Below are 24738 nucleotides of genomic sequence, written 5' to 3'. Positions count from 1 at the left end.
CACGGGCTCGGCCCTCCACCGTTTTTTTCTTTGGTTGGATGCTTTTAATTTTTAAACAAAAATAAGATTATGTTCTACTTATTCTGCCTCTTGCCTTTTAAAATTAACATTATATCTTGGCCATTTTTTTTTTCTAAATCAAAATATGGAGATCTACTTCGTTTTATTTAATAGCCTCATAATATCTCCTTCTCTCCTCTGGAGAACTTTAGCTCTTCCCTGATCCTGTCAGCATCTAGTTGATCTCCAGAACAAAGGGCCTTCCACCCTGCCAAGAAGGAAATTAGGGTTATAAATAGCAACCCACTCTGCCTAGAAGGCAATTGGGGTTGCAAATAGCAAAGGTGTTTTTTGCAGGGAGAGGGAAGGATACAGTTATCATTAATAAGAATCATAATAATAAGGCCCTAGGATAAAAAACACGAAACAAAACAAAAAAAATAATAAAAAAATTCACAATGCTGCAGAAAGTTTCTCCATCAAAGAAAGATCAGCCCAACATCCAATGATCCTAAGTGGATTTTGAAGTTGTGACAACGGAGGAATCTTCCTACTTCAGATAGAATGATGAATTAGAGAAGAGGGTGAAGACTAGAAAGGCATGCTTATAAAATCTACAGAAAACATAAAGCTCAGACTGCCAGCTAATTGACTTAATTACTAAATTATATTGAAAAAGTTCTTCATGGAATAAAAAAATGAGCTAAATATATTAAGAAGATATTTAATAATGGATTTGAAGCAAATAGGGATAAATATGAGTTCTTGCAAATTTTTAAAAATTAGTGAAGTGGGATAGGCAAAAATGTCTTAAATAGATAGAAAACACTAATCATAAAGGGAAAGATGCATAAATTGGACTTCATTAAAATTAAGAACTTCTGGGCCGGCCTGTGGCTCACTCGGGAAAGTGTGGTGCTGATAACACCAAGGCCCCGGGTTCGGATCCCATATACGGATGGCCGGTTCGCTCACTGGCTGAGCGTGGTGCTCACAACACCAAGTCAAGGGTTAAGATCCCCTTACCGGTCATCTTTAAAAAAAAAAAAAAAATTAAGAACTTCTGTTCATTAAAAGAGAGTAAAAGGCAAGCCATGAACTGGAAGAAAATATTTGTAATGCATTTATCTGACAAAGGACTTGTAACCAATGTGTGTGTGTATACATAAAAGACAGGCAACCCAATAAGAAATGGACTGGACTGGCCGGTTAGCTCATTTGGTTAGAGTGTGGAACTAATAACAAGGCACCAAGGTCAAGGGTTCAGATCCCAGTACAAGCCAGCTGCCATGACACAGCAATTCTACTCCTAGGTATATAACCATGAGAAATGAGTACAAGTGCCCACTAAAAGGCATGTGTAAAAATGTTCATTGTAGCATTATTTATTATAGTCAAAAACTAGAAATAATTCAAAAGCCCATCAACAATAGAATGGATAAATTGTAGATACATTCATATAAAGGAATTCTATATAGCAATAAAAAAGAACAAGTTCTATTACTTCCACAACATTGGATTCATCTCACAGACATAATGTTGACTGAAAGAATCCAGACACAGTAAGTATATATTGTGTGATTTCATGTACAGTTAGGCACTGCATAATGACGTTTCAGTCAATGACGGACTGCATATGTGATAGTGGTCTCATGAGATAATGGAGCTGAAAAATTCCTATCACCTAGTCACATTGTAGTCATATCATCCCAGTGCAATTACTATCTTTTCTAAATAAATTTAATGTAGACTAAGTGTACAGTGTTTATAAAGTCAAGAAGCATACAGTAACGTCCTAGACCTTTGCATTCACTCACCACTCACTCACTGACTTGCCCAGAGCAACTTCCAGTCCTGAAAGCTCCATTCATGGTAAGTGCCCCACACAGTTGTGCCATTTATCTTCTGTATGGTATTTTTACTGTACCTTTCCTATGTGTAGCTTTGTTTAGATACACAAATACTTAACATTGTGTTACAAATTGCCTACAATATTCAGTACAATAACGTGCTGTACAGGTTTGTAGCGTAGGAGCAATAGGCTATACATACGGTGTAGCCTAGGTGCCTTTCTCAGAACGTATCCCTGTTGTTAAGTGACACATGAGTGACTATATATGAAGTTCAAAAACATTAAAACTTATCTACACCAGTAGAAGTAAGAATAATGGTTACCTCTGAGGGGTTGAGGGTTGGGGGAAGTATTGATTGGGAAGAGACATGAAAGAACCTCTGAGGTGCTGGGAACAATCACATTTTTTCCTGGGTGATGGTTCTATGAGTGTCTACATATGTAAAACTTTATTGAGCTCTACACTTTACTATATTATGTTTTACCTCAATTTTTAAAAAAGGAGCAAATAAAACCAAACCGAAATACCACTTTTCATCTGTCAGGTTGGCAAAAACCTCAAAGTTTGAAAATGCTGTTGTCAAAATTTGGGGGGCTTAGTCACATTCATGCATTGCTGGAGGGTATGCAAGTTGTTAAACACCATATGGGGGCAATTTAGAATATAAAAATTACAAATGCATATTATATCCTTTGACTCAGCAATCCCACTTCTAAGAGTTTATTTTGCAGATAAACTTCATGGAACATGATGTAGATAATGAAGTTATGCATTGACTATAGATATGAGATTAAACATTACAGTACTGTATATAATAGCATAAAATTGAAAACATGTAAATGTCCATCAACTAGATTAATAGATTATGGTATAGCCACAAAGTTAATACCATGCATCTGCAAAAAGAATAAGGAAGCTCTTTCCAAACTGATATGGAAAGAGTTCGAAGATATATTAAGTGGGCTACTTTTCATGTAAGAAAGCGGAAAACATAATATATATGTATATTTCTTTTTTCATATTAAAAAAAGCTAGGAAGTTGTTAGAGTGTGGTGTTGATAAAAAAACAAAAACAAAAAAAAACCTAGAAGAAGCCAAAAGAAGTTAATTAAAGTACTTACTTATGTTTATGTGAATATACATGACAACAGGGCAGATGTAAGATAAACTTTTTTATCATATATCTTTATTTATTTAAAAAAATTTTCCACTGAATAATTACCAATTTTAAGATTAAATTAAAATTAAATTTATTATTATTATTATTATTTTTAAAAGATGGCCGGTAAGGGGATCTTAACCCTTGACCTAAAATTAAATTATTTTAAAAGAGAGATAGAGTTGAGGTTCCCTGGTAACTGGATCCTGGGCAATTTTAGAGGTGGTAGAGGGGAAGTGCTGGAGATAATGGCAGATTTAACATGGAACTGATGAAGCTTAAGCTTCAGAGCTACTCACTTGCTCAGACTACTTCCAAGGCCCTGGGTGGGGGCCTAGTAATGTGCTCAAATGGTCGTATTTGTTTGTAAAATTTGCAAAAGTGAGATATTTTAACTGTAATTATCTAAGACCACTCTTTTTCCACTCTGACCTTCCCTCTTCAAGCTTCCCCTTCTGTTGTATAGCATGGGAGTGGCCACAGGCATTTTGGTGACCTGGCTAAAGTGAAAAAGATTAGTTAGGAATACATGTACATATATATATATGAGGGGCCTTCAAAAAGTTCAGGATTTGTATCATTATTATTATTATTTTGGGGGGGCAACTGGCCAGTATGGGGATCCAAACCCATGACCTTGGTGTAGTGAAGCTGCACTTTAACCAACTGAGCTAACCAGCCAGCCCTGTATTATCTTTTAATTCCATTTTTCTACAAACTTTTTTTTTTTTTGTCTTTTTCGTGACCGGCACTCAGCCAGTGAGTGCACCAGCCATTCCTATATAGGATACGAACCTGCGGCGGGAGCGTCGCCGCGCTCCCAGCGCCGCACTCTACCGAGTGCGCCACGGGCTCGGCCCTTTCTACAAACTTTTTGAAGTACCCTTGTGTGTATATTTATGTGTGCATGTGTGTATGTTTGTATAGTTTACAGTCATTTTTTTAAAAAAGATGACCGGTAAGGGGATCTTAACCCTTGACTTGGTGTTGTCAGCACCAGGCTCTCCCAAGTGAGTAAACCGGCCATCCCTATATAGGGATCCGAACCTGTGGCCCTGGTGTTATCAGCAACACACTCTCCCAAGTGAGCCACGGGCTGGCCCCTACATTCACTTTTATATACAGTTATTGCTAGCCATTCCCATGTAGTAACAGCTTATAGGAACACTCTACCACCAGCAAAGCCAACTTATCCAGCATTATTATAGGCACAGGTCAGAGGCATTATCACAACATGAACATAGCCTATATGCTGAGCACTGGAAGCACGTGGTTAGTAAAGGAGAAACAAGGTTGAAATATACAGAGCCAGAAACTAGTCTATGAGCAATTTTTCCAGTTATTCATGCCTAGTCAAAACAGAAGTTCTTTATATTCGGTTATGTAATGTATATCATTATAAACATATCTTTTTTTTTCATTTTTCATAAAAATTGTGCAAAATATAATTTATTAGAACTCTTATGTTTGCAGGGCATACATTTGCAGTAGTATTACAAATGGCAGGTTTGCACATGAAATTGCATGTTTTCTGCATCTCTCTTATTGATAATAAAAAGTAAATTTCATTTGACTTTGCTGGAGGAAAAACTGAATTATATTTCTGTTCCCTGCATATAAAATGGTATTACCGGCCGACCCCATGGCACACTCAGGAGAGTGCGGCGCTGGGAGCACAGTGGCGCTCCCGCCGCGGGTTCGGATCCTATATAGGGATGGCCGGTGCGCACTGGCTGAGTGCGGTGCGGACGACACCAAGCCAAGCGTTGCAATCCCCTTACCGGTCACAAAAAAAAAAAAAAAAAAAAAAAAAATGGTATTACAGGATGCCTGGTTAGCTCAGTTGGTTAGAGTGTGATATTATAACACCAAGGTTGAGGGTTCAGATCACCATACTACCATACTGGCCAGCAGCCACAAAAAAAAAAAAAAATGGTATTACAAGGATGCCTGGTTAGCTCAGTTGGTTAGAACGTGATATTATAACACCAAGGTTGAGGGTTCAGATCACCATACTACCATACTGGCCAGCAGCCAAAAAAAAAAAAAAAACGATATTACAAAATCATTGTCATGTGAAACAGCAAAGAACACACAATGAGAAAAATAGGAAGTAATATTATAGATGTGTCAGGCAGTTAATTAATATATTATTTTTCTAGATTTTGAGATATTTGGATATTTGTCAGCTTTTTGAAATTTGTTGTCATTTCTTTTCACATTCTCATTAAATATTTATTTCATATCTAATTTTGTATTCTTTTTCTTAAAGAGGACCTACCAAACTGTACAAGCTTCAGGCCCCCAAATACCTGGATCCACCCTGGCTGGGGGACAGCTGAAGAGAGACTGAGGAGAAAATAAACCTGTCCCGTGTAGTTTTTAAATAGAAATACTGTACTGTATGTGACATAACCTGTCTCTTACCCATATCCTGTAAAATCTTCAGTAAAATAGGTATTTTTCACTTTGAAATTTAACAAAGAACAAGGTGGAAGAGTCTTAGATTAACAGTAGCAATGTGAGAAAAACTATGAAGGTGGAGGGAGGGGTTGTATATGCAGCCACAAGTTCTATAACAGCCAATTGGGTGACATACCAGGGAGGTGACAGTCGCCTGCTCCCTGCACTCCTCAGACTGCACCTAGACAATTCTGCTCCAGGTAGGTAGGCAGGTTGTCAAAGGGATGTTGACAAACTAGGGTAAACCCACAGGAGCTCACCCAGAACGGTAAAGAGTTGGAGTCAGATTGTGGAGAAGTCTCTAAACAAACTAGTGATGTTACATTGCTGGACATATTCCAATAATCAGAAATTCTTGTGAGGGAATCATTTTGTTAATGGACAAAAGAGCTGGCCCCTTAAACTGCCATCTAAAGAGGGTGCATCTTATTGAATGAGGGATCCTTTGTTTTGTTGAGCTTGGAGATGAGTTTTTATATCAATTATAAAGCTCACGATGAACTAAATCCTCTTGTGTGACAGTTGAGAGAAGAAAAAAGTGTAGAGGTATTTCAGTAGCTGAATCAAGACTTTGGAGACCAGATATATCTATTGGAGACTTAAAAAAGACTAATGACTGTTGTTTTCTAGAAATAACATACACTAAGATAAAGAAATATAGAGAAGAAATTAAAAATCAGCTAAAATTCTGACATCAAAATAAGCATTGTTAATATATATATATATATATATATTTTTTTTTTTCAAAGATGACCGGTAAGGGGATCTTAACCCTTGACTTGGTGTTGTCAGCACCACATCAGCCAGTGAGCGAACCGGCCATCCGTATATGGGATCCGAACCCGGGGCCTTGGTGCTATTAGCACCGCACTCTACCGAGTGAGCCACGGGCCGGCCCGCATTGTTAATATTTGATGAACATCATTATAATGTGAATTATAAATTGTTTGATGTGAATCATAAATTGTTTAATGTTGGGTATTTAATATAAACTCCCTTTGCATTTATAGAAAAGCCAATCTGCCTTCCCGTCTCTTCAGCTGGTCCTAGCACCACCTGTCTGACGACCCAGAAGTCTACCCTCTCTTCCAACAGTGCCTGCTTCCCTAACCTTGGGTTTTAGCTACTATTGAGGGTGTTCCTGCCCCCCACCTGCCCTTTTCCTGGTAGAATGCTGTCTAGGAGCAGGCATGGGCTGTAGTCTCCTTGTCCTTCTCAAGAGCATCCTTGACTCTGCTTTGTGCAACACCAAATTCATCAGCATCCCGACCCTTCACCTTAGTGATAAACACCTCTCCTGAATCTTACTTGCGGTCCATCTCAGTGAGATTAAATATTCCTGGATGGCATTAGTTACTTTAAAATTTTTTTAATTTTTGTGTTTTTATAGCTCCTGCAATTTAAATAAAAAATGACTTTCAGACTCCAAAACTGGCCTCTGCTGCTAATTAGATTCCACGGATCTGTCCTGGAAGGTATAAATCATTCAAAAAAATAATTTTTACTAAATGTACTGCTATGATAAATAAATTACCCAAGCCCTTGACGTAGGGAAAAGAGGGGGTGGAGATGGAGAGGATATTTGTCTGCTTCTGTCAGCTCTGTTTTTTTTCTGGCCCTGGCCTTATGCAAGGCTGGTTGGGCTGGAGTTGCCTCCGCACTCTGTCTCCGGTGTCCTGTGTCCTCCTAGCCACAGTTGGATCTCAGCTGGGCCGTCCTACCCAAAGCTGAGCTGCCTTCTCAGCCTGCCCCGCCCCCCCTTTCCAGGGGTGTCACGTGGGCTGATGAGATAATGTACGTGAAAGCCTTTGTCAACTGCAAGGCACAATTGAATGCCAATTATTACTGTTGTTATTATTCTTATCATACTCCAGGGAAACCCTGGTGCTGCTCTCCACCCCTCCCAAACCTACTAGCCAGGAGAGCCTGGGAAACTCTGAGTGGCTAGACTGCCTCTCCCATAGGGGCGGAGGTTCTGGGCACAAATGGGTCTCCCCAACTTGGGGAAAGGGGTGTTATTGCTACCCTATCTCCTCCCCTCTCAGTAATGGCTTTCCCAGTTCTTCCTGGCTTCAGGGGCCTTCCTCCGGAAGGAAATCTCCTCAGTTCCAGTGAAAGTTCTGGAGCTGTTGAAATCATCGACTCCTTGGGCCTCTCCTCAGGCCCACCTCCAGCCCCCTCCCTTCCTAGTGCCTGCAGTGGAGCCAGGCTGCCCCGGAAGGATCTGACCGGCAATTTCCTAGAATTGTCTTGCTGGAGCTCTTCAGTCATCCAGCTCCCCCCTTTTCCCCACCTCCTCTCACAGTCGCCTCTCCCCAAAGCCCAAGTCCCTCTGGATGTCCCAGCCCCCATGCTGATCTGACTTCTTAGGCCCCACAGTTCTCTTATCACAGATCTCTTCTGGGGCTTTCTACCAGCCCTGGGAGGAACAACTGGGCATGGGAGTCAATGTGCCACCAGGGCCCACTAGGAAGTTGAGTGTGCTGCGGTTGCCAGGACAACCATCTTTTGGTAAGGCCTTCCCAGTGCTATTCATCCCCAGCTTGGCTGGTGAGGACTTGACCACGTAAGCTCCCTCTCTCAATAAATCAAGTCTGACTGGAGCCAAAAAGGGTGGGTAGGAAGCACAGAACATCAAGAAGGGTCACTGGACAGGAGGGAAAACAATTTATCCTTTCTCCATCCCCAAATCTCCACTTATATATAAGGGAGCACTTCCTTGTAGGCAGACTTCCAAGCTCTCTAGGTAGCCCACCCCTACCTCCAAGGCCCTCCATTGGGTGGGGACTCCAGGAAGAGGCTTAGGGAGGGAGGGGGAAGGGCCTGTCTGCACTTGATGGATGGTACTGAAGAAATGTCTGGCACTTTCCTTCCCCATGGGGGAGGTGAAGCTGCAGCCACCTCTCCCCCGCATTCCTGCCTGCCTAGGATGGGGGTGGGGTGGGTAGCTGGAGCAGGGAAAGGAGGGACCTTAGCCCAGCTGAGAGGCATTTTGCAAACTATCACTCACATTTGTCTACAGTGACACGAGGAATGGAGGGAAAGGAGGACAATCCCCAAATCTCAACTGAGTTAAAAGCAGATCCATATGTTCCCACCCCACCCTCCTTCCTGGCTCCCAGTCTTCTCCATTCAGTCCACACTAATTAAGGGTACTTCAAAAAATTTATGGAAAAACTTTGAAAATAGAACTGAAATATAATACAATCTTATTGCAGCTATAGCAACAACAAAAAAGATAACACAAACCTTTCCATGAACTTTTTAAAGACCCCTTGTATCATTCCTACTGTGAGCCAGCCATTAGGTAATGTAGCCGTTCTCAAAGTGTGGTCCACAGATCCTGGGAGTCCCCAAGACTCTTTCAGGGAATAGATGAGGTCAAAGAATTTTCATAATAATACCGATACATTATTTGCCTTTTTGGTTATTGGCGCTTGCATCAGAAGTGCAAAAGCAACAGGGATAAAACTGCTGGCGCCTTAGCATAAATGAAGGCAGTGGCACCAAACAAGTAACTGTATTCTTCACTACCACACATTGAAAAAGCCAGTTTCTCTTAAGAATGTCCTTGATAAGACAGTAAAAAATTATTAACATGTAATGGGTTTATTATTATCATCTTACATGTGTTAATAAATAAGGATTTGTTTTAATTTCTAATACAGTGAACATCACTAGATATAATATGGTGAACCTTAATAGATATAACCCACATAAACAAAAGCTCTTTGGGGCCTTTAATAATTGTTAGGGGGGCTGGCCAGTCAGCTCACTTGGGAGAGAGTGGTGCTGGTAACATCTAGGTCAAGGGTTTGGACCCACCAACCAACAACAACAACAACAACAACAAAATTCTTAAGCGTGTAAATGAGTCCTTAGACCAAAAGTTTCAGTATTGCTGGGTGATTCATAGGCTGTTTGTTACATGGTCTCCTCAAAGTTGAAGATGAACTCAGCCTTTTCAGAACTTGCATTCCCAGCTTGAGAATCAAGTGTTACTTGAAATAGAGGATGGAGAACATGGCTGTGTTTTCCGGCAACCCTCTTTCCCTCAAGAAGAGAAGGTGTCACTGGAAGCAAGATTTTAATGGCCTCTGCTCACAGCAGAAGCCAGGCATGCAGGCCTGCAGCCCCTCCACGCCGCCCCTCTTCCCCTATACGCTGTGTCCACCATTGGGTGGAGGCGGTGGGTGGGGATGGAGTGTTTGTGACCCTTGTGGGCTAGGCCCAGATGTGGACTTCCCCACCCCCTTGATTCACCTAGAGTCTCTTTGTCTCTTTTCATATTCTCCCTCAGGTGGTTCTTTCCCCTCCCAATAAAAGTCACAGTGTAGCAAAGTAGAGGGAAGAGGGCATGGGGAGAGGGAGAGGAGGATCAGGAATCCACATCCCAGTCTGGACTGAGTCAGGATGGAGAGTGGGGTCGTGTGCCTGCCTACATGTGTGCCACTGAGCATGACTGTGCTTTAACCCAGTCCCATAAGCTCTGAGTTTTCCCCACACCAGTCCTCTCTGAGAGGTCACATCTGGTATCTCCACTGGGGTCGGCACCCTGAGCTGTTCAAACCACTTCTCCGATCCTTCGGCAACGGTGGGGCTGCTGTAGGTGAGGCTGAGGCCTGGCACCTCTCTGTCACCTCTGGCACAAGGAAGGGAGGTGTGGAGGGACAGGAGGGGAGGCAGGTCAGCCTCGGGTGCTACTGCCCCGCTCCCCCAGAAGCCAGTAGGTCCGAACCTTGCCTTTGCCCTGGAGAGAAAAAGAAGGGGATGTTGGGGTGGGGAATGGCACATTCATTTTCCCAAATCAGATGAAGGCCTAGGGATGGGAGTGGCATTGGTTGCTTGAGAAGGATAACCCCCTCTGGGACCCCAACGGGCAGTGAGGGTAGGGTCTTCCTTCTCTACCTTCATTTCTACATCCCCTCGAAGCTCCAGCTCGAAACCACCAAACTCCTCCAGGACAGTCTTGGTCTCAGAAGACAAGTGGATCTTCAGGGCTGGCAGGATAGGGGAGAAGGGAAGGTGAGGCATGCAGGAGATGGGAGCAGGAGAGTGGAGGCAGAAGTGGTCAGGGACTGAGAGTGGACAGCTGCCCTCCCTTCCCTCCCTCCCTTTGGCCCAGGAAGCCTACTAATTGAGTCCCATCCTCTCCATGTAGTGTGTGATCACTTTGGCCTCTCCTTTAGAACTCTGGAGCTGTGTTGTCCAGTATGGTAGCCACTACTCACATGTTCCTGTTTAAATTTAAATTAAAATGAAGTACAGTTAAAATTCAGAGTTTCAATTGCACTAGTCCCATGTCAAATGATCAATAGCCACATGTGACTAGAGGCTACCATATTGGACTACACAGATTACAGAACATTTTCATGGCTACAGAAAGTCCGATTGGAGAGCATGGCTCTGGGGTGTCACTGGGCTCCAGAGAGACAGTGCAATGTACTGGTGAGGAGCTCTCATTGGATCCTGTTCCACCTCACTCTGAATCCCAGCTCAGACACTTGCTTGGGTAAGTAATCTAAATGCTGTGTCTCATTTTCCTGATCTGTAAAAGGCTGATAGTGACAGTACCCATCTCAGAACCTGGTTGTAAGGATTAAATTTAACATTCATAAAGTATTTAAACAGAATATGGCACATAAGAAGCATCATATAAATTGTTGCTATTGCTGTTATTTAACTCAATACCCTCAATTTATGGCTGAGGAACTGAGACCTAGGGCAGGAGATCTGCCCAAGCTGCTGAGGGGTCAATGATGGAGTGGGGCCCAGTATTCCCACACTCTTTCTTTGACCACTCTCTGAACTCATGTCCCTCTTTCTTCTGGGGTCTGCATCACAGAGGCCTCATTTCATTGAACCACTTCTGAGAATGTGCTCCTTCATGACTGGACCTCAGTGAGAGATTCTCTCCTACCCCGACAGCCCCAAACACAGTGCCCAGGAAATATTTGCTGATCAAGACCCTTCGGAACCCCCAGGGCTTCTCTTACCATGAAGTTTGGATGGAGTCCACAGGGACTCCCTAGCTAACTCTGGGTCTGGGTCATCTTAGTATCCCAAGTCACTCACGGTGACTACTCAATAAACGTTTACTGAATTGAACTTTGTTGAATACAGCAAGAGAATAGAAGATAAACAGGAAGAAAGACCAAAGGGTGACAGCAAGCATTTATTGGGTACCCATTGGGTGCCATGAGTTGTGCTAAGTTTTTTGCAACCCTGAGATAAGCATCATTTTACAGATAAACAGCTGAAGCTCAGAAAAGTTGAATGTCTGGCATTTTATATGGCTTTCTCACATAACCCCTGTGAGAAAGATATTTTATTCTCATTTTACAGATAAGGAAAACCAAGGCTCAGAGAGGTATAGCACATTGACACACAGCTAGCTGTGGAGCTGAGATTCATACCCAAGGCAGTTGGCAGAGCAGAGGGCCCCTACAGGTGAGATTCCTGATGGGAACTGTTGAACATTGCTTGAGAAATACTTTTAAATCATTTGGCAAGAGGGGGCAGCAGGAACCTGAATCTCTCATTAGACTCAAGGTGATGTGTCCGGGTTGAACAATTATGAGAAGGAAATTCTGAGAAGGGAGGAGAGAGGGCTGGAGCTGGAATAGGGATCCGGCAGGCACAAGCTGCCCAGAGGGTGGCCTTTCCTTGGCTACCCTGCCCTTCCTATTCCCTCTAGGTGAGGCACCCTACCTTCCCCGTTGGACTCCATTCTTGAGGCTGTGTTAACTGTGTCCCCAAAGAGACAGTAACGGGGCATCTTCAGCCCTACCACGCCAGCACACACAGGTCCTGGGAGACGCAAGAGAGGGAGAGAAAGGTGTTAAGCGAGGTAGGTGGGAGGGATCGGGGTGGAGCTCTAGGAGAGGCAGGAGGTGGAACCTGAGATCCAACTGTGTGCGAGTGTGTGCGTGTGTGTGTGTGTGTGTGTGTGTGTGTGTGTGTGTGCGTGTGCGTGTGTGTGAGTGATGGGGGTGGGGAGAGAGAATGAGGTGAGGGCCTGGGCCTCTGAACAAGTCTCCCTTCCCTGTGCCCTTGGCGGCCACACCTGTGTGGATGCCGATGCGCAAGCGCAGCTGCTCCTGGGGCCGGTGGCGAATGCGGAAGGAGTGCACAGCGTCCAGCAGCGCCAGGGCCATGCGGGCCACCTCACGGGCGTGGAGCCGCCCATTCCGCACCGGAAGGCCGGACACCACCATGTAGGCGTCGCCGATCGTCTCCACCTGTGCAGGCGGCAAGAGGGTGCACGACATGAGGGCTGGAACTGTCTCTTCCCTGGGCCGCCCCTCACACCGTGCTCACTGTCTGTCCTCTTGTTCCTGCTCCACTTGATGCTGTCTTTAATCATCCCCCATCCCGCACGGTTTCTCTGCCTGTTCCTGGTTTCCCTGTGTCACTGTCTCTGTCCATGTCCCTTACTGCCCTCTCTTAAGACTCCATGTCATTCTGCCTCCTCCTCACCTTTTCCCGACTCTGTCCTTGTCTGTCTGCTCTTTCCCATTCCTTCTCCCACCCTCACCTTGTACACATCAAAGTTGTCTATGACAGCATCAAAGCAAGTGTACAGGTCATTGAGCAGGGTCACCACCTGGAAAAGAAGAGAAGCCCAGAGAAGGGCCAGCCCGTGGCTCACTTGGTAGAGTGTGGTGCTGATAACACCAAGGCCACGGGTGTGGATCCCTATATAGGGATGGCCAGTTCGCTCACTTGGGAGAGTGTGGTGCTGACAACACCAAGTCAAGGGTTAAGATTCCCTTACCAGTCATCTTTAAAAAAAAAGAAGAGAAGCCAAGAGGGATGGGAGTAAGGGCCCCCCACCTGGGGTTGGATGGGAAGAGTGGAACCAGAAGGCAGGCCTGATGGATGGAAATGCTAAGCCACACGGACCTGCCTGGTCTGAACCCATGGCTGAGCCCTGGCTTACCTGCATCGGTGTGCTCTCTGCTGACAGGGCTGTGAAACCCACAATGTCACTGAAGTAGATGGTAACGCTGTCAAAGGCTTCGGCCTGGACTGTCTCACCACGCTTCAGCTGCTCAGCCACTGAGCTGAGGGGTGAGGGCAGATGCAGGATCAGAGGGTGAGGTGGGGCCAGGACAGTGGCTGTGTGTGTGAGTGGCTCCCCAGACACAGGCACTCACTGAGGCAGAATCTGGTAGAGCAGGGCTTCGGCCTTGCGCTTTTCCTCTAAGTATGCCTGGGTCCGCTCCTCCACCAGCTCCTCCAGGTTGTTGGCATACTGCTCCATGCGGGACAGCAGGTTGTCCAGGATGTTGCTGCTGTTCTCCCTGAGGGCCAGGGGGTGGCAAAGGTGGGGGTGGTGAGGGAGGATCTCCGTGGTCCTACCTGGAAGACCCCCCAGCCCCAGGCACTCACCCTACCCAGGCTGACTATCAGCCCCCCCACCAACTGCAGTGGGGTGCCTGGAGAGGGTCAAGGTTGAGCGCACAGCATGATAATGGTGAGCAGGGGAAAAGGGTAGAAAGAAAGTTCAATTCATCTCTGAGACCCCAGGGTCTAGTATGAAGCTTCAGACATATCGATACCTTGTTTGTCTTTTTTGAACACAAGTGAGTTGGCAGGAGGTGGAGAGGGACAAAGATCAGTTCAGGACAAAGTGATGGGTACACAGGCAGCAGAGGGGTGTGTGCGGACCCCAGGGGGCACACCAGGAAAGGGAGATCAAAGGGCTGGGGTAGGGGCTCCCGTTGAGAGCCAAGAGGCTAGAGGGGAAGGAGTGGGAGTGCAGGGGTGTGTGCCTGTTTACTCTGCACACTGCTGAAAAGTCTAGGGGCCAGTGTGGGGGAGTGGGCAGGAAGGGCGTGGGGTGTTGATGTTGATGGAGGAAAGAGGTATGAATGGTAAGGGACTGTGGGGACAGCTGAGTCGTATGGTATGTGCAAAGAGGGCTGTGAGGCTGTGATGGGCTGGAGTGGGCTGTGCATGGGGAGAGTGTGAGTGGGCTCCCTCAGCCACTGCAGGGATAAGACATAAGTGTGGGGTGTATGGTGGCTGTGGTGGGGGGAGGCTGGGGGATCCATGGCTAATACCAGTGACCTGTTAAACTTGCGCAGCATCAGGCGGATCTGCTGGAAGGGTGGCCGCTCCTGTGGGTCCTCAGCCCAGCACCGCTGCATCAGGTTCCCCAGATCCTCCAGGTGACTCTGCAGGGCCAGGGAAGGCCGGAAGGGGGGCTGCTCACCCCGAGTCACACGCTCAATGATCTCTGTATTGTGGGGGGAAAGGGGCTGAGGGGTGGGGTCAGCCAAGGGCCTAGTGAGAGACTGGGGGCAACCACGTGGGGTGGGTTGGGACAGTCCAGGACCAGGGCCTGCAGTGGGAGAGCTGGGCAGGGGACTGGTCACTGGCAGCAGTGGAGAAGAGGGTGGTGGCTGAGCCCATTCCAGAAGGAAGGTGTGGTGGTGCCTCCAAGGGCTGGGGTTAGCAGAGACTATGGAAGGGGTGGGGGTAAGCGTGGTCCTCTCACCTTTGGGGCTGAGGTCCAAACCTTCCACGTGGAAGACGCCATTCCTCAGTGCAATCTCTTGAAGGATGATCCCAAAGCTATACACGTCACCAGCCTGGGAGCCTCGAGCAGGGGGTGAAGCCATTCTAAGGAGCTCAGGGGCTGTCCACAACTTTTCTGTGGGTCAGAGGCCAGGAGTCACAGGGTGAGGGCCCCCAAAGCTGAGGGGAAAATAAGGACGTGGCTGGAATTGATCTGGAGACTTCATACACAGTGTTAGAGCTAGAAGAGACCACTTAGTCTGATCTGTTTTGAGTGATGAATGAATTGAGCCTGGAGTCAGGAAAGGCAAGCCCATTAGAGGCCAAGCTCCAGGCTCCCTATTGGGCTGTGCTGGGGTGGGTGTTAGGGGTCAAGAGATGGGGCTCACTGGCATAGAGGGTGTGTCCTTGCTCTGGCCCGGGGTCCCTGAAGCTCTCCAGCCCGTAGTCGGTGATCTTGAGCACAAACCGCCCATCTACCACACAGTTGGATGACTTGAGGTTCCCATGGGAGCAAATGGCCCCATTGTGTAGAAACAGCATGCCCTGGGAAATTTGGGGAGGCAGAGGTCTTGGGCACGAGTGGGACTTACAACCATGGCAGAGGAGAAGCATGCTTGGCCCCTCCCCCCACGTGCAATGGGCTCCTCTGGGCCCACCTTGACGATGTCATTGGTGAGGGAGTACCGGAACATCCAGTCCAGGGTGATGCTCTCATTCTCTAGAATGTCCTGCTGGGGCAGTGAGAGTCAGACCTGTACCCTGCAGATGCCCCCGGGAGTGGAAGGAGGGTACAGGGATCCTACTGACATAAACTGGTAAAATGAGACAAAACTTTGGATTTACTTCAGTGCCAGTGCCCTCCCCCCACTCCCATTTTACAGACATGGGATCAAAAGGTCAGAACAAGGGAGAGGTTTCCCTGGGGTCATATGGCTAGTCAGGGGCAGAGCCAGGACCAGAATCCAGGTTTCCTGACACCCGCTTGTCCCTCTCACCTGCAGGCTCCCACGGGGACAGTACTCTGTGAGGATACAGATGTTGGGGGGGTCAGTGCAGGCACCCACAAACCTGGTCAGGTGTTCATTCTGCACATCCCGCATCTGCAGGTGGGAGCCAATATCAGGAGTCTGCCAGAGTCTTTGCTCCTCACCGGGTTGCCCATTAGCCTCAGGGACCTCTCGCTCTTCCTCTGACCTCCCTATTTGTTTTTTGCAGACATGGCTAGGACCATCCCTGGTGATTCCCACCCATGTTTTTTAGCCCGCCCTCCCCCAGATCTGCTCCCTACTCTCTGTGCCTCCTAAGCCCTCACCCCCTGGGGACATCATGTATGGCCCCTCAAAGACTTTCCTCCAGTGATCCGTTCTCCCATCTTATGATCCCTACTTCCACCCACAAGATGCAAGGGCTCATCCCAGGGCTATAGTCCCTACCCTTTCTTGGGATACCCTGAGGTCCCTGCATAACCAGTTCTGTTGGCCAACCTCCCTTGTGGCCCGTGGGACCCTTCTCCAGGCCATTGCCTCACCCCCCCCACATTACATGCTTCAGTTCAAACAGGACTTTTCGTGTCAGCTCAATGCGTTTACGGTTCACATGTTTCACAGCCACGAGGTTGCCCTGAGCAAGGAATGGAGACTGTCACTGTGAGGAGCAGAGCCAGGTGCCTTGGGAACTCCAACTGCTCTCAATAGCCCACTCCTGCCCCAGGGCCCTCCCCCAGTCCTCCATCAGATCATACCCCTGCCCCAGTCCTGAGGACCAGTGGTTCTGCCCCAGGCCCACCTTATAGTATGCTGTCTTGGCAAAGACTTGGAATTGGCCCTCTGTGGTTAGCAGGGAGCCGTAATTGGAGCCTCTCTGAAGGGATGGAGAGCAGGAGGGATGGTGAGCCCATGTGCCCAGGCTGCATCCTATTTGCTTGAGATCTGGGCTTTATTTCCCTGCCTTATCTTTGTGTCCCCTCCTTTGCATTCCGCATAATGAAATCCTCTTCTTATTCACTTTTTTTTTTTTTTTGTCTTTTTCGTGACCGGCACTCAGCCAGTGAGTGCACCGGCCATTCCTATATAGGATCCGAACCCGCGGCGGAAGCATCGCCGCGCTCCCAGCGCCGCACTCTCCCAAGTGCGCTACGGGCTTGGCCCTTCTTATTCACTTTTTTAAAAAATGTGGTTTTTTTTTGACCGGTAAGGGGATTGCAATGCTCGGCACGGTTTGGTCTGCACCACGCTCAGCCAGTGAGCGCACAGGCCATCCCTATATAGGATCCGAACCTGCAGCCTTGGCGCTCCCAGCACCGCACTCTCCTGAGTGAGCCATGGGGCCAGCCCTAAAAATGTTTTTTAAACACTATCTTCTTTGACCTTTGAAAGAGCCCTGTGAGCGAGGCTTGATAGCTGTAATCATCATCTGAGACAGTCTCAGAGAGGGAACGTGACTCGCTCAAGATCACATAGCAAGTGAAGGGAGGGCTGGGACTAGAACCTTGCTCTCTACCCTACCCTTCAAGCACTGGCCCCGGGTCCCCAGATCTCCTCCACTACCCCCACCCCCACAAACACCAGCATTCTTACCCCACTCAGGGTCAGCCGGCTGCCCGCACTCCGGAGGTGCCTCTCAAGGCTACTGGGTTGTATGTCCTCCCAGCGCACTCGCCACAGCTCTGAGGCCAGCTCCTTCTCCAGCTGCATCTTCCTGGGGCATGAAGCCTACCTCTGAGGCCGTGTCTGAGCCCCTGGCTCAGAGTGGGGGGCTCAGCAGCCCCTCCTCAGAGCCCTGGGACCACACTGGATGGGGGAATTCTATCCTTTTTTTTTTTTTTTTTTTTTTTAAAGATGACCGGTAAGGGGATCTTAACCCTTGACTTGGTGTTGTCAGCACCACGCTCAGCCAGTGAGCGAACCGGCCATCCGTATATGGGATCCGAACCCGGGGCCTTGGTGTTATCAGCACTGCACTCTCCCGAGTGAGCCACGGGCCGGCCCGGAATTCTATCCTTTGGGCTGAGTTAGGAGGCCTGGGTGAAATTCTCCCCCACTGGGGACCTTGGTAGTCACCTCAGCGTCCTCATTTGGAAATCAGGGGCTTCAATATCTATTTCATTCTTATCTATTATAAGAATGAAGTTTGGCCCCAGTACACAGCAGGGCTCATCATTCCTGCTCAACTAATATGGGCCCAATCCTGAAGGTCTTGAACCACTGCTTCCCGTCTGGCCGGCAGGAGGAATCTACACCCCTGTGATGTTACTCTCCAACTTCTCTGCTCCTTCTGTGATATGCCCGACCCCCCTGGTCATTCCTATTCCTGTCCCCTCTCCTCCCGCCCTATTCTCTTCCTCTCTCTTCTCTATGTCCTAAGGCTTTTTAGTCTCTTTTCTCCCCCATCTCCCTGGGTCTTTCCCTGCTGTCCCTTCCATTCTCTTCCCTACCCTTGGGGTTCCTGCCTCCTCTGCTAATGGTTCTCCAGGTCTCCCCAGCCTCACTCACCACCCGCATCCCACAGCTCACCTGTATATGAAGAAGGAGACAATCAGAATGCTGATGAGAGAGAGGCTGCCCACCAAAGCCAGTACCTCCAGGGTGGAAAAGTGGTCTGCAGGAGAGAGTCCGAGTTGTGGCAAGAGAGATTTGGGTTAGACAGCACGAAGAACCTTTTGATAGTTAACTGGTGAACTGGGATGATGCATGAAGGGAAGAAAAAGGCAGGAGTCTCTTTCTCTGTGTGGGAGAGGGGCACCTATCTGATTCCCCTTGGGAGGAAGGAAGCAGCATCTTCAGAATGGAGGCCTGGAAGGCCAGGGCCAGTCACCTTGGTTGCAGGCTGGGTCCTCGTCGTCAAAGCCACATTTGGGGATGTCAGGAGGAGGGTACCCCAGGGGCCAGTTCAGTTTGTGCCCTGACACAGCCACCAGCTCTTGGGAAGTCCCATTGTAGTTCAGTACAACCTACGGGAGAGCAGGAGTGATGGGCAGGCAAGAACCTGGGAGAACACCTCTTGTCTGGTGGGGCAGTCCTGCCTCCCACCTACCTATCTCTGCTTCCAGGGCCTACATCTGGGTTGTTAACCATTTACCAAGCCCCTGCTGCCTATGCCTATGTTATTAAAGTGTAAAAACTTGAAAACTACTCAAGGGTTTTCTAAAGAAATCTCTACAGAGGATCTCACCCCTACACTCAGGGAGTTCATAATCCTGGTTGAAGCACAGAGAAAACAGGAAAAGGTAGTGTTTGCCTCAGTCCACAATCCCAGGCCTAACCCTGGATGATCTGATCCTTGATGCCTCTGGCCTCAATTCCTTCCTGTCCCCTCTGCACTTATAGCTGTGTGATAGGCATTCCTCTCGGCCCTGAGTCAGCCTGTCTGTGCTGGGAGGGGGTCCTGCCTACCTTAGGAGCTCCCTGAGAACAGAGCTGTATTCCCTCCTCAGACATGGGGTTCCCTAAGGGTGATGCCTGTGAGTGCTTATCATTCCAGTTGCTCCCCTAGACTGGAGCTGGGTCTCTTTTATACAGGGATCTTATATGTAACTGGGCATGGTAGGGTGACTACAGAATAAACGGATGTCCTGGCAAGGCTGTGTGGGGAAGTAGAAGGGTGAGATGTCATTCCAAGTTGGCACTGGCTTCTTGGCACACGAACTTACCCTGAAGGCACCAGTCTCAGAATCCATATCCCAGAGGGAGAAGTCAGTCTCCCGATCTCCACTGCTGTCAATTTTCAGGTATCCTGTCACACCTGGGAGCATGGAAGAAAAGGGCTGTGTTTTGAGAGAATGAAAGTCCAGGGATGCCCTACTTCATTCATCTCTGTGTCCCTGATCTCCTCTGCCTTGCCTCCAAACATATATAAGTACAGAATAATATAAAGTCAAAGGGACAGACTTTTTGGCAGCAGAAATGATTGAGGTTGGGCACTTCAGAGAGAAGTAGGGCCTGAAGCAAGCTGCGTTGGTTCCTTACAGAAGACAGAAAAATATCGGTGTGGGCTGCCAGCTACAGGTTCTCATGGCCTCCTGCTGGGGCACCTAGGACTCCCCAAGGCAGCCCATTCCAGCCACCTCCAAGCCCTGACCTTGGAAGCTTCGGTTCCACATCCGCTGGGTGATGTCTTCTCCATCGGTGACAGTTCCCCCATGTGCTAGAGTCTCTGTCACTGCCTGCACATAGAGCAGGAGCCCATCATGGAAGGATGCTGGGATGGTGTTCACCTGCAAGGGAGAGCAGAGCTAGGCTGGGTGGGATGTGTGGAGGGCACAGAGTGGGGTGCTGATGGGGAGGAAACAGGAGGCACTGGGAGCTTGGAAGAGGAGGGGAGAAAATAACAACCCCGCTTCACATAGAGATTCTACTACTTAAAGATGCCCTCCATATAGCACTGCTTTCTGAATCCTGCTATGCAGATAGGGCAGGATGCATCATCCTCATTTACTGATGAGGACCTGAGTCTCACAGGTTGAACTTGCCAGTGTCCCCCTCCATCATCAGGAGAGATTGGAAACAACGGGACAGGAGAGAAGGGGTGACCTGGGAAATCTGGGATGGCTGGGAAAACAGGATGGACACTGGCAGAGGGTCATAGAATGGGGGCTGGAGGTCCACACTGGAGGGTCCCAGGACTCCCTCCTACCAGGCCATCCTCCATGGTGAAGTTGAACTGCTCGTGGGCCAAGTGTTTTAGCTGCTTCAGAAATTCCAAATACTCAAGATTATCCGGTTCTTTATATGTAATGATTTTGGCAGCCTGAGGAAAGGGTCAATAGAGAAGGGAGAGTTGGGAGCTGACTCCAGTCCTCCCAGTACTGTAGAGCCCCATTCGTCTGTGAGCTCACCTCCCAGAGCTGCATCTCTTATCTCAAGGTGAAACTGGACCCTATGTCCTGCATGAAAGCATGCATGCCCTGCTCCAAAGCATGGGATCCAGTGGGATGGCCTCTCCAAGTCCTGTCCAGTCTATGGCACTTTAATTAGTAACCTCAAGCTCATTCTCATATCTTTTTAGCCCCTGCCCCTCTGTATATACCTTGCCCCAGCCCTCTGCCCTTCATTGCCTAACTCCCTGTGAACATCAACAACCTCTTTTCTGGAATCATTTCAGACACTGAGGGACACAGTGCCCACCAGGTCAGAGTCCCGCAGCTTGGGCTTCAAACCTGGACACTCACCTGAAAGGCCTGGCGGGCACTGATGTCCTGCCCATCCCTTCTCTCCCAGGGCCTGTGGGGAGCAAGGCCCTGTGCACCTTGCAGGCTTTGCCCAAAGATGTCCAGGTGGAAGAAAACATAGTCCTCCCCACTCAGGCCAGCTTCCAGGGCCAGAAGCATCAGGGTTCTGAAGGCATCTGGTGAGCTGCAGATGTAGATAACTGGAGAGGAAAGAGGAGTCAGAGAGAGAGAAGCCTAGGTCCTTGAGAAGAGAGAAGGGGTGAGGGACGACACCAGCAGGAAGCTGGGGCACCCAGAGGAGGAAGTTTAGAGATGGGGGGGGTGTAAGAGACCCTGTAGTAGTTAAGTGACAACTCTTGGCTTAGTCTAGGCTGTGACAGTCGAAAGATGAAGGGTAGGAGAGAGGTGGGAGGGAAGAGGGGAAAGGAGCAGAGATAAGGAGAGGGGGAGAGTGGAGCTAAAGGTGGGGAAGGTCGGGCCAGGAGGGGAGAGAGAGGGAAAGGGAGAGGAGAAGGGGACAGCTGCAGAGGGGATGGGGAGGGGTGTGTGTGGGAGCAATGGGAAGAGAGGATGGAGGAAGGGAGAAGACTGTAGGGAAGAGAGAAAATGGGGTAAGGGGAGAGAGCGGATCTCAGGTGGGGAGGTAGGAAGGGCTAGGGTGGCGCAGGCATTTTCTCCCTCCCTCCTGTTAACTCCACAGGAACCGGTGCGAAGGGGAGGCGAGAGGGTAGGGACGTGAAGAGATCGGGAAGGAGGGTAGGGGAAGAAAGGAGGGAGGCTGAAACGAGAATGAAATAATGCAGAGAGGCGAGAAGTAGGAAGGAGGCCCGGAGGCGAAGAGAGGGAAGTCGGGTGCCTTCCATGGGTCAAATAAAAGGCCGTGGGGCAACGCCGCGGGACCGGGCGTGCCCGCCACTCACCTCGGCCTTTGCGCCGCACGGTCCGCAGCAGCTTGGTGTAGTAGTCCTGGTCGCCCTCGGCGAACTCCAGGTGGTCCACGGTGATGTTGAGGTGGTCGCGGACCCGCATGTACAGCCCCTCCACTACGAAGAAGCAGGGCTGGTCGTCGCCGGGCCGATAGGCGTAGAGCACGAGCGCCTGGCGCTCCCAGCCCAGCCGTCGGTGCAGCGCCGCCACGAAGTCGCCCAGCTTGGCGTGACTGGGCCCCGCGCGGGTGGTCAGCGCGTACTCGTCCTTGGCCCCGAAGCCCAGCGCGGGGGCGCCGGCTGTCAGCAGCGGCACCCGCCAGTGCGCTGTGAAGCGCCCCACGGGGGCGGCCGCGTACACGCAGCCCGGGCCCAGGAACACGGCGGGGCTGTGCTCCCACTTGAGGTCCACCGCGGCCAGGGGCGCGGCGGTGTCGGAGCAGACGCCCAGCGCGTTCTCGCTGCTGCCGAGCACCGTGCGGACCGTCCAGCCGGGGAGCAAGTCGGGCCGCGCCTTCACCTGGGCCAGGGCCAGCTCCACAGCCGGTCCCACGCGCGCCCACGACCACGGGTACGAGGTGTTGGCCAGTGGCAGCACCACGGCTACCGTTAGGTTGCCCGCGTGGCTGGCGCGGAGCAGCAGCAGCAGCAGCAGTGGCGGCGGCAGGAGCAGGAGCAGGAGCAGGCGCAGGCGCAGGCGGGCGCCGGCGGGGCCCTGGGGGCCCGGCATGGCCTCAGCGGGCACCGCGGCGGGCGAGCGCTCTCACTATGGCCTCCTCGGGCCCCTCGGGCTCAGCGGCCCGTCCCAGGCGTCAGGTGCGCCCTTGTGGGAAGGCGCAGGAGCGGGGCGGGGGCGTTAACCCCGGGGCACGCTGCCCTCCGAAGCTGCGACGGTCAGGGCCAAGATCGCCAGGGGCGCGCGGTGGGCAGGCGTGCCGGGTGCGGGCGCGTGACTGAGGCGTGCGAGGAAGGCTCCGCGGAGCAGGTGGGCGCGAGGAGGAGAGCGCCGGACAGGAGAGAACCGCAGTGTGAGCGACAGAGTGTGTGTGCGTGTGTGTGGGTGTGTGTGAGAAAGAAAAAGAGCGCGAGCGAGCGCTCCGGGGAGAAGGATGGGAGAGGGCGCGCCAGGGAGTGTGAGTGTTTGTAGACGTGCGCGAGCGCCTGCCCCAGGGTGTGCCAGAAGGGGCGTCTGACCGGCCCAAGGCTCCGGCTATCCGGGGGGGACCGAGGAGGACCCGAGCCAAGCTCCGAACCCTCCCTCCCGGCTGCTTCCCCTCCCAGACTCGGTGTCAGAAGAGCCAGTCCTGGATCTTTAACTCCTTCTTCCCCGCCCCGAAGTCTCGGGCTCTCCCGCCCCCCAGCCGCGCGCTCTCCGCGTAGACCCTCTTCCCGCTTCTCGGCGCGCCCTCGCGGGTTGGAAGGAGGGCGGAGAAGAGATGCATGCTGAAGCAGCTGGGCGTCGCTGGAGCCCCACCTCGTCCCTCCCCTCCTACCTGGTACTCTGGGGAAGAAGGAAAAGATGTGCTGGTTAAGGATTTTGGCAAGAAAAGGTGTGAGTGTGTGGCTATGTGTATCTTGGGGTGGGGCGAAAGGGTGACGGGTTTCTGGAAAAGGATTTAAAGTATAAGGCGAGCCAAGTCCTCTTTACCTAGTGCATTTACGGTTCTCCGTCCCTCTCCTCCCCACCAACTTCCAGATTGTGTGGATTAGCCGAGAAAAGGGACCAGGTTGCAGGGCGGAATTAACTCTTTAGTTCCCGTATGGTTGCAGGCGGGGTGGGAGTGGGGGGTGCGGAGCGCGGGTAGGTACTGGGGGGAAAAGAGGTGTGACCTCCCGACTGCTCCTGGAACGTGAGTGTGTGTTTGTTTTGTGTTGAGAGGGATTGTTAAAATGGGGTCTCTGGTGGCGATGGGTGATGGTGCTGGAAATGATCATTAGAGGCGTAAATTGGGGAAAAGGTTTGGGCATTTGACGGCGGCCCCCTGGCCCAGACCAATGTAGAATCAGTCTGCCCTCAAATGGTCAGCAGGCGTCATTGACGGTATTCCGGCCCCAATCTCTCCAACTCTGTGCCTAAGCAGGACATATGATTCGCAAACTTCAGTTCAGCAAACATTTCCAGAGGGCCTTTTGTGGGTCAAGCAAGCACCCGCTAGGTGCTAAAGGCATAAAGATGAACACATATAGTCTGTGCCTTTGAGGAGCTCCATTTGGGACAAATAGCCATAATGCATTATGCATTAAGCACTACAACAGAGACATGGATAAATTGCTAAGGGGCCCACATGAGGGCTATTAATTCTGTCTGGATTGAGGCCAGCAAAATCTCCAAAGAGATTCAACAAGGGTAGAAGGCTGAGAAAGGTATTCTGTTTAGAGAGAGCAAAATACTAAAGTATAGTTCCTATATATGGAATTTTAGGAGACTTTTGAATATTCTTATTCTCTAGAGCAAATAGTGGCCCATGGACCAACTTCAGAGGGCAGGCATGCTTTGTTTAGCTTGCATTCCCTCCTATATGTTTTATTAAATTGCCCACACTTAAAAATCAGGAGATGGTACATGAATATTTGGATTTCTGACTTTTCTTGGAATATTTCAAAAGCTGATAATATAGGTCCTGCATCCCTCCATGAACAATC

The 24738-nt window shown here is 49.6% G+C and overlaps 1 protein-coding gene across 1 annotated transcript; it reads right to left on the bottom strand.

Moving 5' to 3' along the window:
• Positions 1 to 9142: 9142 nt before the first annotated feature.
• On the bottom strand, positions 9143 to 23158 carry NPR1 (natriuretic peptide receptor 1). The gene is made up of 22 exons (XM_063104752.1): positions 22090 to 23158; positions 21170 to 21369; positions 20635 to 20748; positions 20080 to 20215; positions 19652 to 19743; positions 18817 to 18952; positions 18516 to 18600; positions 17580 to 17700; positions 16789 to 16863; positions 16546 to 16623; positions 15999 to 16103; positions 15660 to 15731; positions 15390 to 15546; positions 14981 to 15136; positions 14551 to 14719; positions 13635 to 13781; positions 13418 to 13541; positions 13013 to 13081; positions 12542 to 12716; positions 12187 to 12285; positions 10384 to 10475; positions 9143 to 10225 (listed from the first exon to the last, which is right to left on the bottom strand). Exons 1-22 carry the CDS (start codon positions 22823 to 22825, stop codon positions 10163 to 10165), a joined length of 3201 nt encoding a protein of 1066 aa, XP_062960822.1. The 5' UTR covers positions 22826 to 23158; the 3' UTR covers positions 9143 to 10162.
• Between the last annotated feature and the right edge of the window lie 1580 nt (positions 23159 to 24738).

The sequence above is a fragment of the Cynocephalus volans genome, chromosome 8, assembly GCF_027409185.1.
Source record: "Cynocephalus volans isolate mCynVol1 chromosome 8, mCynVol1.pri, whole genome shotgun sequence".
Classification (NCBI taxonomy): Eukaryota; Metazoa; Chordata; class Mammalia; order Dermoptera; family Cynocephalidae; genus Cynocephalus; species Cynocephalus volans.
The sequence above is the reverse complement of the archived record's forward strand: the minus strand, read 5'-3'. Positions and strand labels throughout refer to the sequence as shown.

Coding starts and splice junctions, on each gene's coding strand:
- NPR1 (XM_063104752.1), bottom strand. CDS start 22,825: ATGCCGGGCCCCCAGGGCCCCGCCGGCGCCCGCCTGCGCCTGCGCCTG. Junction 19,744..20,079: donor GTGGAACCGAAGCTTCCAAG/GTCAGGGCTTGG, acceptor CCATGCTCCCAG/GTGTGACAGGATACCTGAAA. Junction 18,953..19,651: donor CTGAGACTGGTGCCTTCAGG/GTAAGTTCGTGT, acceptor GCTCTCCCGTAG/GTTGTACTGAACTACAATGG.